At 41.7% G+C, this 11,444-nt stretch overlaps 1 protein-coding gene across 1 annotated transcript; it reads left to right on the forward strand.

Moving 5' to 3' along the window:
* Positions 1 to 2,106: 2,106 nt before the first annotated feature.
* Positions 2,107 to 5,874, forward strand: LOC111552072 (histone H2A.J). The gene is made up of 2 exons (XM_023226166.2): positions 2,107 to 2,623; positions 3,098 to 5,874. Exons 1-2 carry the CDS (start codon positions 2,257 to 2,259, stop codon positions 3,196 to 3,198), a joined length of 468 nt encoding a protein of 155 aa, XP_023081934.1. The 5' UTR covers positions 2,107 to 2,256; the 3' UTR covers positions 3,199 to 5,874.
* The last annotated feature ends 5,570 nt before the right edge of the window (positions 5,875 to 11,444 follow it).

Consider the following 11,444-nt stretch of genomic DNA (forward strand, 5'->3'; position numbering starts at 1 on the left):
TACTAAAAATACATAAAAATTAGCCGGGCATGGTGGCGGGCGCCTGTAGTCCCAGCTGCTAGAGAGGCTGAGGCACGAGAATGGCGTGAACCCGGGTGGCGGAGCTTGCACTGAGCCGAGATCTCGCCACTGCACTCCAGCCTGAGCGACAGAGAGAGACTCTGTCTCAAAAAAAAATATATATATATATATATATGTATATATATATATATATAAATGGTAAAATAGGTTGACTTACTTATACTCACTTTCTAAGAAATCAAGGCTAGAATATTTTCAAATTAGAAATCTCTTGCTTATTAGAATAAAAGAAAAAAATCGTGTCCAAAATAGCAATAGTTTCAAAACCTCTTGAAAATTCCATCCATGATACAGGCGAAAATTTTTGTTTGTTTGTTTGTTTTGTTTTGTTTTGTTTTGAGACGGAGTCTCCTTCTGTCGCCCAGATTGGAGTGTAGTGGCCAGATCTCAGCTCACTGCAAGCTCCACCTCCTGGATTTACACCATTCTCCTGCCTCAGCCTCCCGAGTAGCTGGGACTACAGGCGCCTGCCACCTCGCCCGGCTAGTTTTCTGTATTTTTTAGTAGAGACGGGGTTTCACCGGGTTAGCCAGGATGGTCTCGATCTCCTGACCTTGTGATCCGCCTGTCTCGGCCTCCCAAAGTGCTGGGATTACAGGCTTGGCCCACTGCGCCCGGCCCCAGGCGAAAATTTAAGCTAGTTTACAGAACTCATTCCAGGAACATCTCGTTAAAAACTGTATCAGAGATTTGTATGTCCATTTATTTGGTATATCTAAGAGTTATTGGATGCTTACTAACGTATTTAATTTTCAAAACACTTTGATACAGATACAGGAGTCAAATAACTTATCCAAGATCACTGCTTAGTGGTGAAGCCAGGATTTAGGCTGAGGCAGTCTGGCTCCAGAAAGACCGCCTTTATAAAGCATGACAATAGCTCTGTACACATTTATTGAGTCCCCAGTATGGGTTAATCATTGTTCTAGGCAGTAATGACATATACATAAACACTTGAAAATGTTATTTCAATGAAGTCAAATCTTTATTCGGATAGGGAGAAGGTAAATTTGTTTTACTTTAAATTTAAATGAATCCACATAAAATGTTTATTTTAAAAAGCAAGTGTTCAACATTACAGCACGTATCGATGTTAACTGTGTTACTGAAAATGTTCAGGTAAAAATGAATTGACCTCGATGAATTAGTAGAAAGTAATTTCTAATTAAAATAAAACAAAATACTTTAAACAAAACACTTTTTTTGTTTCAAAAAGCGTGGGTCCACAATTCAGGTATGTAAGAATAAACTGCCATTCTGACTTTAGTCTCTGGGCTCATTTACAACGAGACCCGGGGGACCTCCACGTTCTCGTAGAGGACCGATCCGCTGATCTGCGGCGCCCTGGCTTGCGCGGAGCAAGCCAAGGCCAAGACTTAGGCCTCTCCAATAAAACCTAGTGGCTCTTTGCAGGCCCATAGCCTCAAAGACAAAAGATATTTTGGCTAGGCGAGCTTGTTCCTCCTGTCAGCGCAGGAAGCATTCACGTCTGGCCATCACTAGCTTTAAAGACTTAAGTGAACGATTGGCTGGCTGTGAGCCGCAGGACCCAGCAGGGAGACCAGTGTGGTCTCTATACTGTTGGGTAGCTGCAGGCAAGGCTCTTGTATAAGAAACAGCCCACGGACCCTGTCCTGGGCAGGCAGAATTCCGCAGAGAGGCTGTTGTTTTGCCTAAGCAGCACGGGCTGCCGAGACAGAAACCTACCTGACTAGTATGGTGTATTATATGAGAACATCCACTTAGCATAGCAACGTCTACGGATAACCCCTGTAGCTCTTCTTCTGGATTGCTGTTTCCAACCATGTTTTCTTATTTCCTACTAGTTTATTTGCTTGGGAGCGAGCGTGGTCGTGGAAAACCCGTAACCGCTAAATTCATCTGGGTCCCCAAATGCGGAGCAGGCTGGCCTCGGTATTTATGTGAGCGGCTATATAAATGAGGATTCGGAGCTTGCTCTATTGATTGGACAGAGCTGGAGGAGGCGGTCTCTCTTCCAGAGCGCTAGTTGGGAGCGGAGCCTGCCTCTCATTGGTCACCAGAGCCAATGGGAAGGGCCTGCCGCGCGGCCGCAAAGAGTTTGTAGAGGCAGTTCGGGGGCTGTACGTTGCATTCCGGTACCGGACGCCGAGAGCGGTTTGTCTCCGTCTCTGGAGTTGTAGGCGAGAGGTGATCATGTCCGGTCGCGGAAAACAGGGCGGCAAAGTACGAGCAAAGGCCAAATCCCGCTCCTCCCGCGCGGGCCTGCAGTTCCCGGTGGGCCGAGTGCACAGACTGCTGCGCAAAGGGAACTACGCGGAGCGAGTGGGCGCCGGGGCGCCTGTGTATCTGGCAGCGGTGCTGGAGTACCTGACCGCGGAGATCCTGGAGCTGGCTGGCAACGCCGCGCGTGACAACAAGAAGACCAGGATAATTCCCCGCCACCTGCAGCTCGCCATCCGCAACGACGAGGAGTTAAACAAGCTGCTGGGCAAAGTGACCATCGCTCAGGGCGGCGTCCTGCCCAACATCCAGGCCGTGCTGCTGCCCAAGAAGACGGAGAGTCAGAAGACGAAGAGCAAGTGACCCTGACGCCGCCCTCAGGGAGCTGGCTCCCCCCGCAAGGGCCCTTTTCATGGTCGTCCCGCAATGGTTTTGAATGTGCTGGATGTCATGGAGGGCCGGTGACATCTAGCGGGGAGGTGGGCGGCGAGGGGCCCGGCGGGAGCCAATAAAGTTGGTGAAAATCGTTTGGTCTAGAGAGCTGTATAGTCATGGGGACCTGCCGGATGGCCCCAGGGGAGGGGGACGATTGGGAAACCCCTGGAGCAGGTACTGGTGGGTGGGCTTGAGCCACTCTGGACTGCTTTAGTCCGCAGGTCACCCTCGAGGCGTTAAGGGAGGGTGGCTTGGAGGTGGGCAGGGTGGGAGCGCACCTCGCTCTCAGTAGGGCAAAGGGGAGGCAGAGTCGGTGCGGCGAGGCCTCCTCCGGAATTATTTTTACTTCCCCTTCCCAGAGGCTTCGCTCTCCTGCCAGTTTGTGGGCACTCAGGACCAAGTTCTGGGAAGAGACCGTCGGATCGAGCTGGGCTCAGGGCAGGAAGTGTCTCCGGCCATATTTTTCAAAAAGTGGAGTAACTTTCCGTCTTGGAAGGGTGGTTCTGATGGCACGATATTAACTTAAGAGATTCTTCTTAGCCTAGTAGCTGCTGTGCTTTCATGCTTTGGATATCAGATATCTTTATATAGCACCTTATGTTCATATTTTTTTTAATGAAGGAAACGTTCGATTTGAGTCATGAGGTTGGAAATTCGTTCCCCGGACAGTCATATTGCATAACATTGCAGCGCCTTTAGTCATGAGTTACATATGCTTGAGTTTTAAAGTGATGTTTTCAGGTTTCTAGCTTCATAAGATCCTGTCTTCATATTATATTCTCTTTGAGACTCAGTTTGACTTTGCTTTAAAACAAAGCAAAAACCTCTTGCTTTTAGGGGTTCTTAAACCAACAAATAACCTGTTTGAAATCTCTTATATTCTCCCACTAGCCTGAAGCAATGACCTCATTCCAGTAATGTCTTTGGGAGTTGCGTTGCCTAATGGCACGATATTGCTTTAATAAACATGTGAGGACAGATAGGGCCAAATACTTAAGTGCAGGGAGAAACACATTTCAGACCAGGAATCCACATTAAAGAGTTAACACTAGTAATCATCTTCTGCCCTTAGTTGACACTCCCATTTATTTCATCCTTCTCAGCAAAGTTAATCCTGGCCTACAGACCCCACAAAAAAGATCCCAGTACAGATTTCACATCTTTGGACTCTTTCCTGTGAGTCGGAATTGAAGTCTTCCCCCGAAAAATATATATATATATAAAATATATATTATGATATATTAGAATATATATCATTATATATTATATAATATATATCATCTATTATATAGTACATATTATATTAATTATATAATATAATATATATATATATATTATGTCTTCATCCTTAGTAGCAGCTGGCCCGTTTTCCCACTTGGACTTTATTTTGTCCCCAGTATTTATTGAACAGCTGTCTATGCCAGGCTCTGTACAAAGTGATAGGAGTAGAGCTGTGAATGAGGCCAACGAGATTTCCATTCTCTTGGAGCTCATTTTATTTTTATTGGTTCCTGAAGACGGGACAAGGAACAAATACATACGTTCATATGAGAGATCAGCTTCTGTTAGTACTTGTACCTCTCTGCTGTGTGTGGATGAATGATGGAATTACTTGTCTCATGTTGCCACTTTTGAGGTGTACAAAGGTCAGGACGTACACACCTCTGTTAGCAGGCAAATCATTGGGCAGGTTCCAGATGTCCTGCTTTTCACTCCTTGTGGTTTTGTCATATGTGAAAGTCATAACACCTGTTTTAAGGATTGAGCTTGTTCATTTACTGTGTGCCACATATTAGACAACACATGGAAAAATGTACGATGTTCTATGGGGGTATGGGTTTATCCTTATAGGTTCAATTATAGGTAAACATTAATAGGACTTTAAAAAAATGCCTAATTGTTAGAATTAATACTTGCAGTTACCACTTGGGGTCAGTGGAACAAAATGCATATATGGTTTTGACATTTGAGTCTAATTTCTTAAAGAGATGAGGCATCTGAGGGATTGTTACCAAAATGATGAAGAAATAAGGACAAGGGACATCCAGACATTCATAAGAAAAAGCACCTTTGCCTTTCCCTGGGAAGATTCACAGGAGTCTGTCCAGCTCTTGTTACATGAAGAGCAACATAGACAAGATAAAGGCATGGTAACTGCCCTGTCTCCACTGCCTCTCCCACCACCACCCTAAGGATTCTTAGCATCCCCTCAAATACTTTGCCTGCCTCAAAATTCAATCATCTCCTCACCATTTTGTTTTTGAGAGTTTTTTAAAAACCTGAATCGTTTATTGGCAGTTTAAAATGCATACTCCTACAAAATCAGCTCAGTCCATGATCCACGATGGACAAACAGTAGTTCTTGCTGATGTGTGATTGTTAATTTAAAAGGCCAATATTTCTTTAAGCATAAGACCATATGGTAAAAGACCTAAGACAAAATCTGGTGGGAGTTGAATTCCAGTTTTTAATAGAGTTATAATCCATAGTTTCATTTACACACACACATACTCTTTCCTGCAGAGATAAGCCGTTCAGTGTGGTTGTGGCTTGGCCAGGATTTGTTTGATCTTTGTTTTTCCTGCAGGGCCAGTCTTGTCTTTGTGTCCTTGAGGACTGGTCTGTTTAGTTGTGCCTGCCTGGAATCAAAAGGTTTAGTCAGGCTCCATAATTGGTGATGACTGGCGTACTACATGCAAACTTCACAATGCCCCTTCCAGTGGTTGAAAGGTCGCATACCATGCTGTGTAAGAACTTAAGCTCTCTGCAATGAGACTTAAATTCAGATTCACTCATTAGTTATCTGATCTTTGGAAACTTAATCTCTTTAAACCTGTTTCATCTCTAAAATGGGCATAATAGTTTACCTCAGAGAGTTTGGGGAGGATTCAATGAATTAATGTGAGTGAGGACACTAAGATTCCTGTATAGAAATAGGCTCAATGAATAGTAGCTATTCTTATTTCTATGTAAAGTGAGTAGCGGTAGTTGATGGGAGCTGTTGAAACAGGTAAACATACAGCATTCTAGCAATCCTATGACTTTTGTGATAGCAACCATAAAAACAATTTTAGTGACTGTTTTATTAAAGCACATCCACAATTCAATGTATAACAAAAAAGAAAGTAATAAATGATTAAAACTTGTGAACCTGAATTTGCATTTTTGTTTTTTTTGTGTTTGTTTTTTGTTTTTGCCCCTGAAGACAACCTAGTTTAGAATTTATGGCTTGTTAAGTCCACCCACACACATTAAAAATGGACCCTGTTTGTTCAATAATTTATTGAGCAATATTATGTGTTACACCTGTGATTGGTAAACAGCTGCCAAGAAACTCACTATCATGGTACACACACCCAAAAGGAAGATAATAACAGAGTACATGTAGAGGGAAGGAGATGCTCAGGGTGTTAACAGGAACAGGGAATATGGGTACCTGTGTCCCTCAGCCAGGTGGGCACACTGGCTGGTGGGAGGTGTAAGCTGGGCTGAGAGGCAGCACGCACGAAGACATGGGGGTCAAAGGTAACTCCTGCAACTGGATTTAGATCTGAATCTAGGGGAAAAAAGTCTGGATTGGAGCTAAGAATTTGGGAGTCATGACTAAAAATAGCCAGAGTAGATCAAATCATCCAGAAAGAACATATACATGTATAGAGTACAGACCGATATCAGAAATTGCCACAAGGAACAGAAGATCTGTGAGATTTAATCAATTGGCAGAGGAAGAGGCATCACTAAAGAGAGAAACGGATGCGGCCGGAAGGACACCAGGAGAGAAAGTGTCAATAGAGATTTTTCCACAATTGGATCGTTTTGCTTCTTCATACTCCCTGCTTGCTTATACTTAAAGAAATGGTCTTTAAAAGTTATTTTTTCCACAGATAGGAAATGGTGACAAGCTGGCTCATGTTACTAATGGAATTGGAATCAAAATGCATTTTTACCCTTTACATTTTTAAACTGCGCATATGGAAATTCAAGGTATACACGGTGACAGCAAAAACATTTTTCTAAAAAAAAACCTAGAAGAATATTGGCTAAGATCCCTTAAAGATATCCTTTATCATCATTCTTTTTAGTTGAATATAAATTTTAAAGAACTTTTAAAAAGAGGCAACTTATTCATAAAGCCAATGTAGGCATTTTAGAATGATTAAAACATGAGAAATTGGCTCTGACGAGGCAACTTTTAAAAAAATCAATAAATGTTTAGCTTTCCGAAAGAGAAATGGAGAGTGAGAGGAACAGGGAAGAAGCAGAGGAAGAAATAATGAAACTGGTTTCAGGCAGATATGAAATTATCACTGTAAAGCTTTATTTTGTTTTCTCCACAAGTGGAGGAAGGAAAGCTTACGTGTTGAAAATTGGATTTTAACATATACATACTTGAAGGAGAATGGTGACTTGTTTGGGCAATAACTTGGATCCATGATTTTTTTTTTTTTTTTTTTTTTTTTTTGAGACACGATCTCCCCCAGTTGCCCAGGTTGGAGTGCAGTGTTGTGATCACAGCTCACTGCAGCCTCCACTTCTAGGCTCAAGCCATCCTCCTACCTCAGCCTCCCGAGTAGTTGGGACTACAGTTGTGTGCCATCACACCTGGGTAATTTTTTTATTAATAATTTTTGTAGAGATGGAGTTTTACCATGTTGCCCAGGCTGGTCTCTAACTCCTGGGCTCAACTGATCTTTCCGCCTCTGCCTCCCAAAGTGTTGGGATTATAGGCATGAGTTACCACGCTCATAGACCCTTGATAATTTTATCGAGCCATGAAATAAAAAAGCCAGCATTGCTTAACCCCAAAGTATGGAATCATAGGAGAGACGAACCCTATATTCAACAAAATTATCTTTCTTTTAGACAAACAAGCAATCTGCGCATGAGAGTTTGCTTTCTGTTTTAAAGCACTTCTCAAATGAACTGTCTTTTTCATGTCAAAAGCCCAGGTGATCACTGCAATTCCGAAATATCCCTGATGAAATTGTTGTGTTAGAGACGGAAGTGCACAGATTAGCTTTGTAGTAAGACATCGTGAAGAAAACGTGTGTTTGGCCTGAAAGAAGTGCAGTTTTAAATTGTGAAGACTAGGAGAAATGCAGTCATATGTAAAGATGTGTAACCTCTAACCCCCAGAGTTTGGCCATGGGCCAGCTATTAGTCTAGGCAGACAAAACAAAATAGTCCAGGTCTCAGGGGCACATAGACAAGACTGAGGAAGACGTCTTAATCAGACCTGGAAATGGTAACCCCAAGCAAAATTTATCCTAAGATCTCTGGTCTGGAGACCTTCTGAACTCATTAGCACCTGGAAGTCACTTGCAAACAGATTTATCAGAACTATGTTTATAACTTTCCCTGTGGACAACACTAAATACTAAGCAAGCAGTAGAAGCAAGGAATAGAAGACTAAACATGGTTTGCTGAAAGAATATAAATCTGATTAGATAATTTAAAAAATTCCAAGAGATCGTCTTCCTAGGGAAACACATAAAGTCAACACTGAAGCGCTTCAACAAAAGACAGGAAGTCAGTTCAATATGAACTTATTTCCCAGCCATGAGCAAGTGGCACCTCACACAGATCAAGTCACAAGAGGTCTCAGATGTGCACACTGCATTGAGAGTCCTGGTGCAAGCAACGAGAGCTTGGGCTAAACCTGTAGTTTTGTCTATGCCCTCTAGCCGAAGACCATCAGGAACATATTTGTAGTTGAACAAGTTGGGATTATTCCTCTTTGCAGCAAGGGGGAACACATTCCATGGGGAAATGTGGGGTGTCTCAGTAAGAGGCTGTTAGGGCGTATTATAGGATTTGGGTTTGTGTTAGTTGATTTGGGGGCTTTGCTCAGAATTGCATGCCGTCAGGAAGTAGGGTGCAAGGAATGTTGTAAAGTGCAGAATGAAGTGAAACTAAAGCTGTAATTGGTAAATATGCTAATGCATATTAGCCAGGATAGGGTTTTTTTTGTTCATTTTTGTTGTTTGGACAATGTTCATGTTTTTCTTTCTGTTCAGACATGATTACAGAAAGGTCTTGTTTTTTATTTGATCTTTTTACAGCCACTCAGTGGCCTTGTCTCGTGTTAGTGTTCTGTGAATTGTGTATGTTCAACAGATCACCACAGTGTAGCTGTGTCAGGCCAACTCCTGGCAACAGCACAGCCTAGCTGATAGTCCAAGTCAGTTGCTGTCTGTCATGGACTGCTTTTCCCTTGCTCATTAGCTAAAAAAATGTGACACACAAAAGAATGGTTGCTCAGCGGTGGAAGTAGACAAATACATCTCAAGGCAAATGTTGGCAGTGTCCAAGCGTCATGCAAAAGAGGGAGCTACTGTCTTCAAGTAGTTCAGTCACACATTTATACATTTCAAGCATCCATATCTGCTAACAAAATCCTCGTTTTCATGTTCATCAAGTAACTTGCTATCTTGAATTTATCTTTTTGTCCATGTCTTCACACAGGATAAGAATGTCCTTGTTTCTTGAACGTGGTGTTCCAGGTGTTCCTAATAATAAATCATGCTTTAAAGTTTTTATATCTATATATGTATATTACTTATATTTATTTAAACATATATATTAGGTAAATACCATGACCTCACTTTCCTCCCTTCTTCCAGTATCCTGTTTCCCATTGCCCAACCCAAATGGAAGACAAAAGACAAGGAAGCACATTGATGCCTTATCTACAGTTTAGCCTTCTGGAGGCATACAACAGAGTGGAAGAGTATCAAGACAGCATTAGGAGGGCAGACGTCTTAGTTGTCCAAATATAATATGAGCATGCATCCATTGCCAGGGTAAAGAGTGTCACTGGACCTTTTACAACATGAGAAAGGTTATCTCCTCACAAAACCCTTGATATAGAGTGTTCTAGCAAGAGCAAACAGTCCAGATGAAATCTCTGTTGTAAAACTTTCATATGAGTAGTTCTTAAATGAAGTCTATAAAATGTATAGCTTTATAGATTCCAGCCTGTTCTTCTGCCATTCTTTATACCACTCACCAGCCATACAAAACTATCTCTTGTTTCTTCCAGCAGGGAACAAGGGCACAGAGAACTCACACCCTCTTCTTTGCTTCAGCCTATCCACTAGAACTAGTTCAGGCTTAATCTAACTGCGAAGAAGCTCAGGAAATACAGAAGAGAAGATGAAATATTTTGGTGAGTACCATTGTCTCTGCCAGTTTCTTGGAGCATTTTTGCTTGCTTGCTAGTTCTTAGCTTTGTTCTATTTAACATACTTCTGTTGTGGAGCTTGCCAGTTAATTAAAGTTCCTTTGAGAGTTTTCAAAAAAAGTGATACACACAGTTATATTAGCTAGCACACATAAGCTAACAGAACTAGCTAGTAGCCCCTGCCAAAAAGGGCTTGAGAAATATTCCATTTGTTTTTGCCAAAGGAACCTGTGCTAAGAATTGTTTTAAAACGTTGTGATAGTAGAAGTAAAAAGCACTGAGTTTTCTTTGGATTCATGTGTGCCAGTTATGAATTTATCGGTTCTGAGCTCCAAATTAAAACTTCAAATTCAGCTCTGAGTTTTCTCAGTAGAGGGCCCTGTAGAGAAACATTGCAGTAAGAAAAGGCGTATTTCCATTTGGACACCAAGTAAGGTAGGCTACCTGCCTTCAGTGCAGGTTTCATCTTAGGAAACCAGAGTAGTGACAGAAACTGTGTAGCTCACAAAGCCCAAAATACTCACCATCTGGCCCTTTAGAGAAAGTTTGCTGATCCCTGTTCCAGTCTATCTGTGGAAACAAAAATGAAAAATACGAAGCTCCCCAAACCACAAAGCATCTATTGAAATAACTGATGTTGTTCTGCTAGATTTTTATGGAGAAAAACTAGCAGAACAACATCAGTTATTTCAAATAGATACTTTTTAAGGTTAACACTTAAGTTTTAAAACGATCTGTCTTAAAATTATTTCGTCAAATACAAGGTTTTTTTTTTTTTTTTCCCATGAATATGTATTTTATAAATGAACTTTGAGGGTACAAGTGTGGATTTAAAAATACCTCCTCCTTTGGTCTGGGTTACTATTCAGTAAGAACAGTCTTAGGGGGAGATGTTGAATTTGTACTTGGCCTGGGTTTTACTTCCCTTTTCAATCAAGAAAGCCATCAAACATTCTTTGAAGGTAAGGTTTTCTTTGCAATAAGTTGCTGAAGCTCTTTTTCACTTTTACAAAGAAGTTCAGCCTTCATAAAAATAATATGGCTTTTTCATTTGTGGGTGGTATGTTTTCTAAAATCAGACAGGATTTCAGAGATGTATGTTTCCCCCTCTTCCTGCCTAAACTTTGGCTGTCATCTTCCTTTTTTCTTTGCCTCGCTCCCCATTTTATTGGGATCAAGATTGCTGGGTATAGACAGTAATAATGAACAGTGCAGTTCATTCTGTTCTTCTTTGGACTATAAATCTTTCTAGAGATTCTATGGCTAGAAACACTGTTATATTGTTTCTTCACAAAATACTGTTACAAAAGCCATTATTTTACTTTTTTTTTTTTTTTTTTTTTTTTTTTTTTGAGACGGAGTCTCGCTCTGTCGCCCAGGCTGGAGTGCAGTGGCCGGATCTCAGCTCACTGCAAGCTCTGCCTCCCGGGTTTACGCCATTCTCCTGCCTCAGCCTCCCGAGTAGCTGGGACTACAGGCGCCCGCCACGTCGCCCGGCTAGTTTTTTTTGTATTTTTCAGTAGAGACGGGGTTTCACAGTGTT

The sequence above is a fragment of the Piliocolobus tephrosceles genome, chromosome 10 (assembly GCF_002776525.5).
Source record: "Piliocolobus tephrosceles isolate RC106 chromosome 10, ASM277652v3, whole genome shotgun sequence".
In the NCBI taxonomy this organism is placed as follows: Eukaryota; Metazoa; Chordata; class Mammalia; order Primates; family Cercopithecidae; genus Piliocolobus; species Piliocolobus tephrosceles.

Excerpts from the sequence above, each read along its gene's own strand:
- LOC111552072 (XM_023226166.2), top strand. The coding sequence starts at position 2,257 with ATGTCCGGTCGCGGAAAACAGGGCGGCAAAGTACGAGCAAAGGCCAAA. Across the intron at positions 2,624-3,097 it reads GCTGCCCAAGAAGACGGAGA|TTTGTGGGCACTCAGGACCA; the intron begins GTCAGAAGACGA and ends CTCTCCTGCCAG.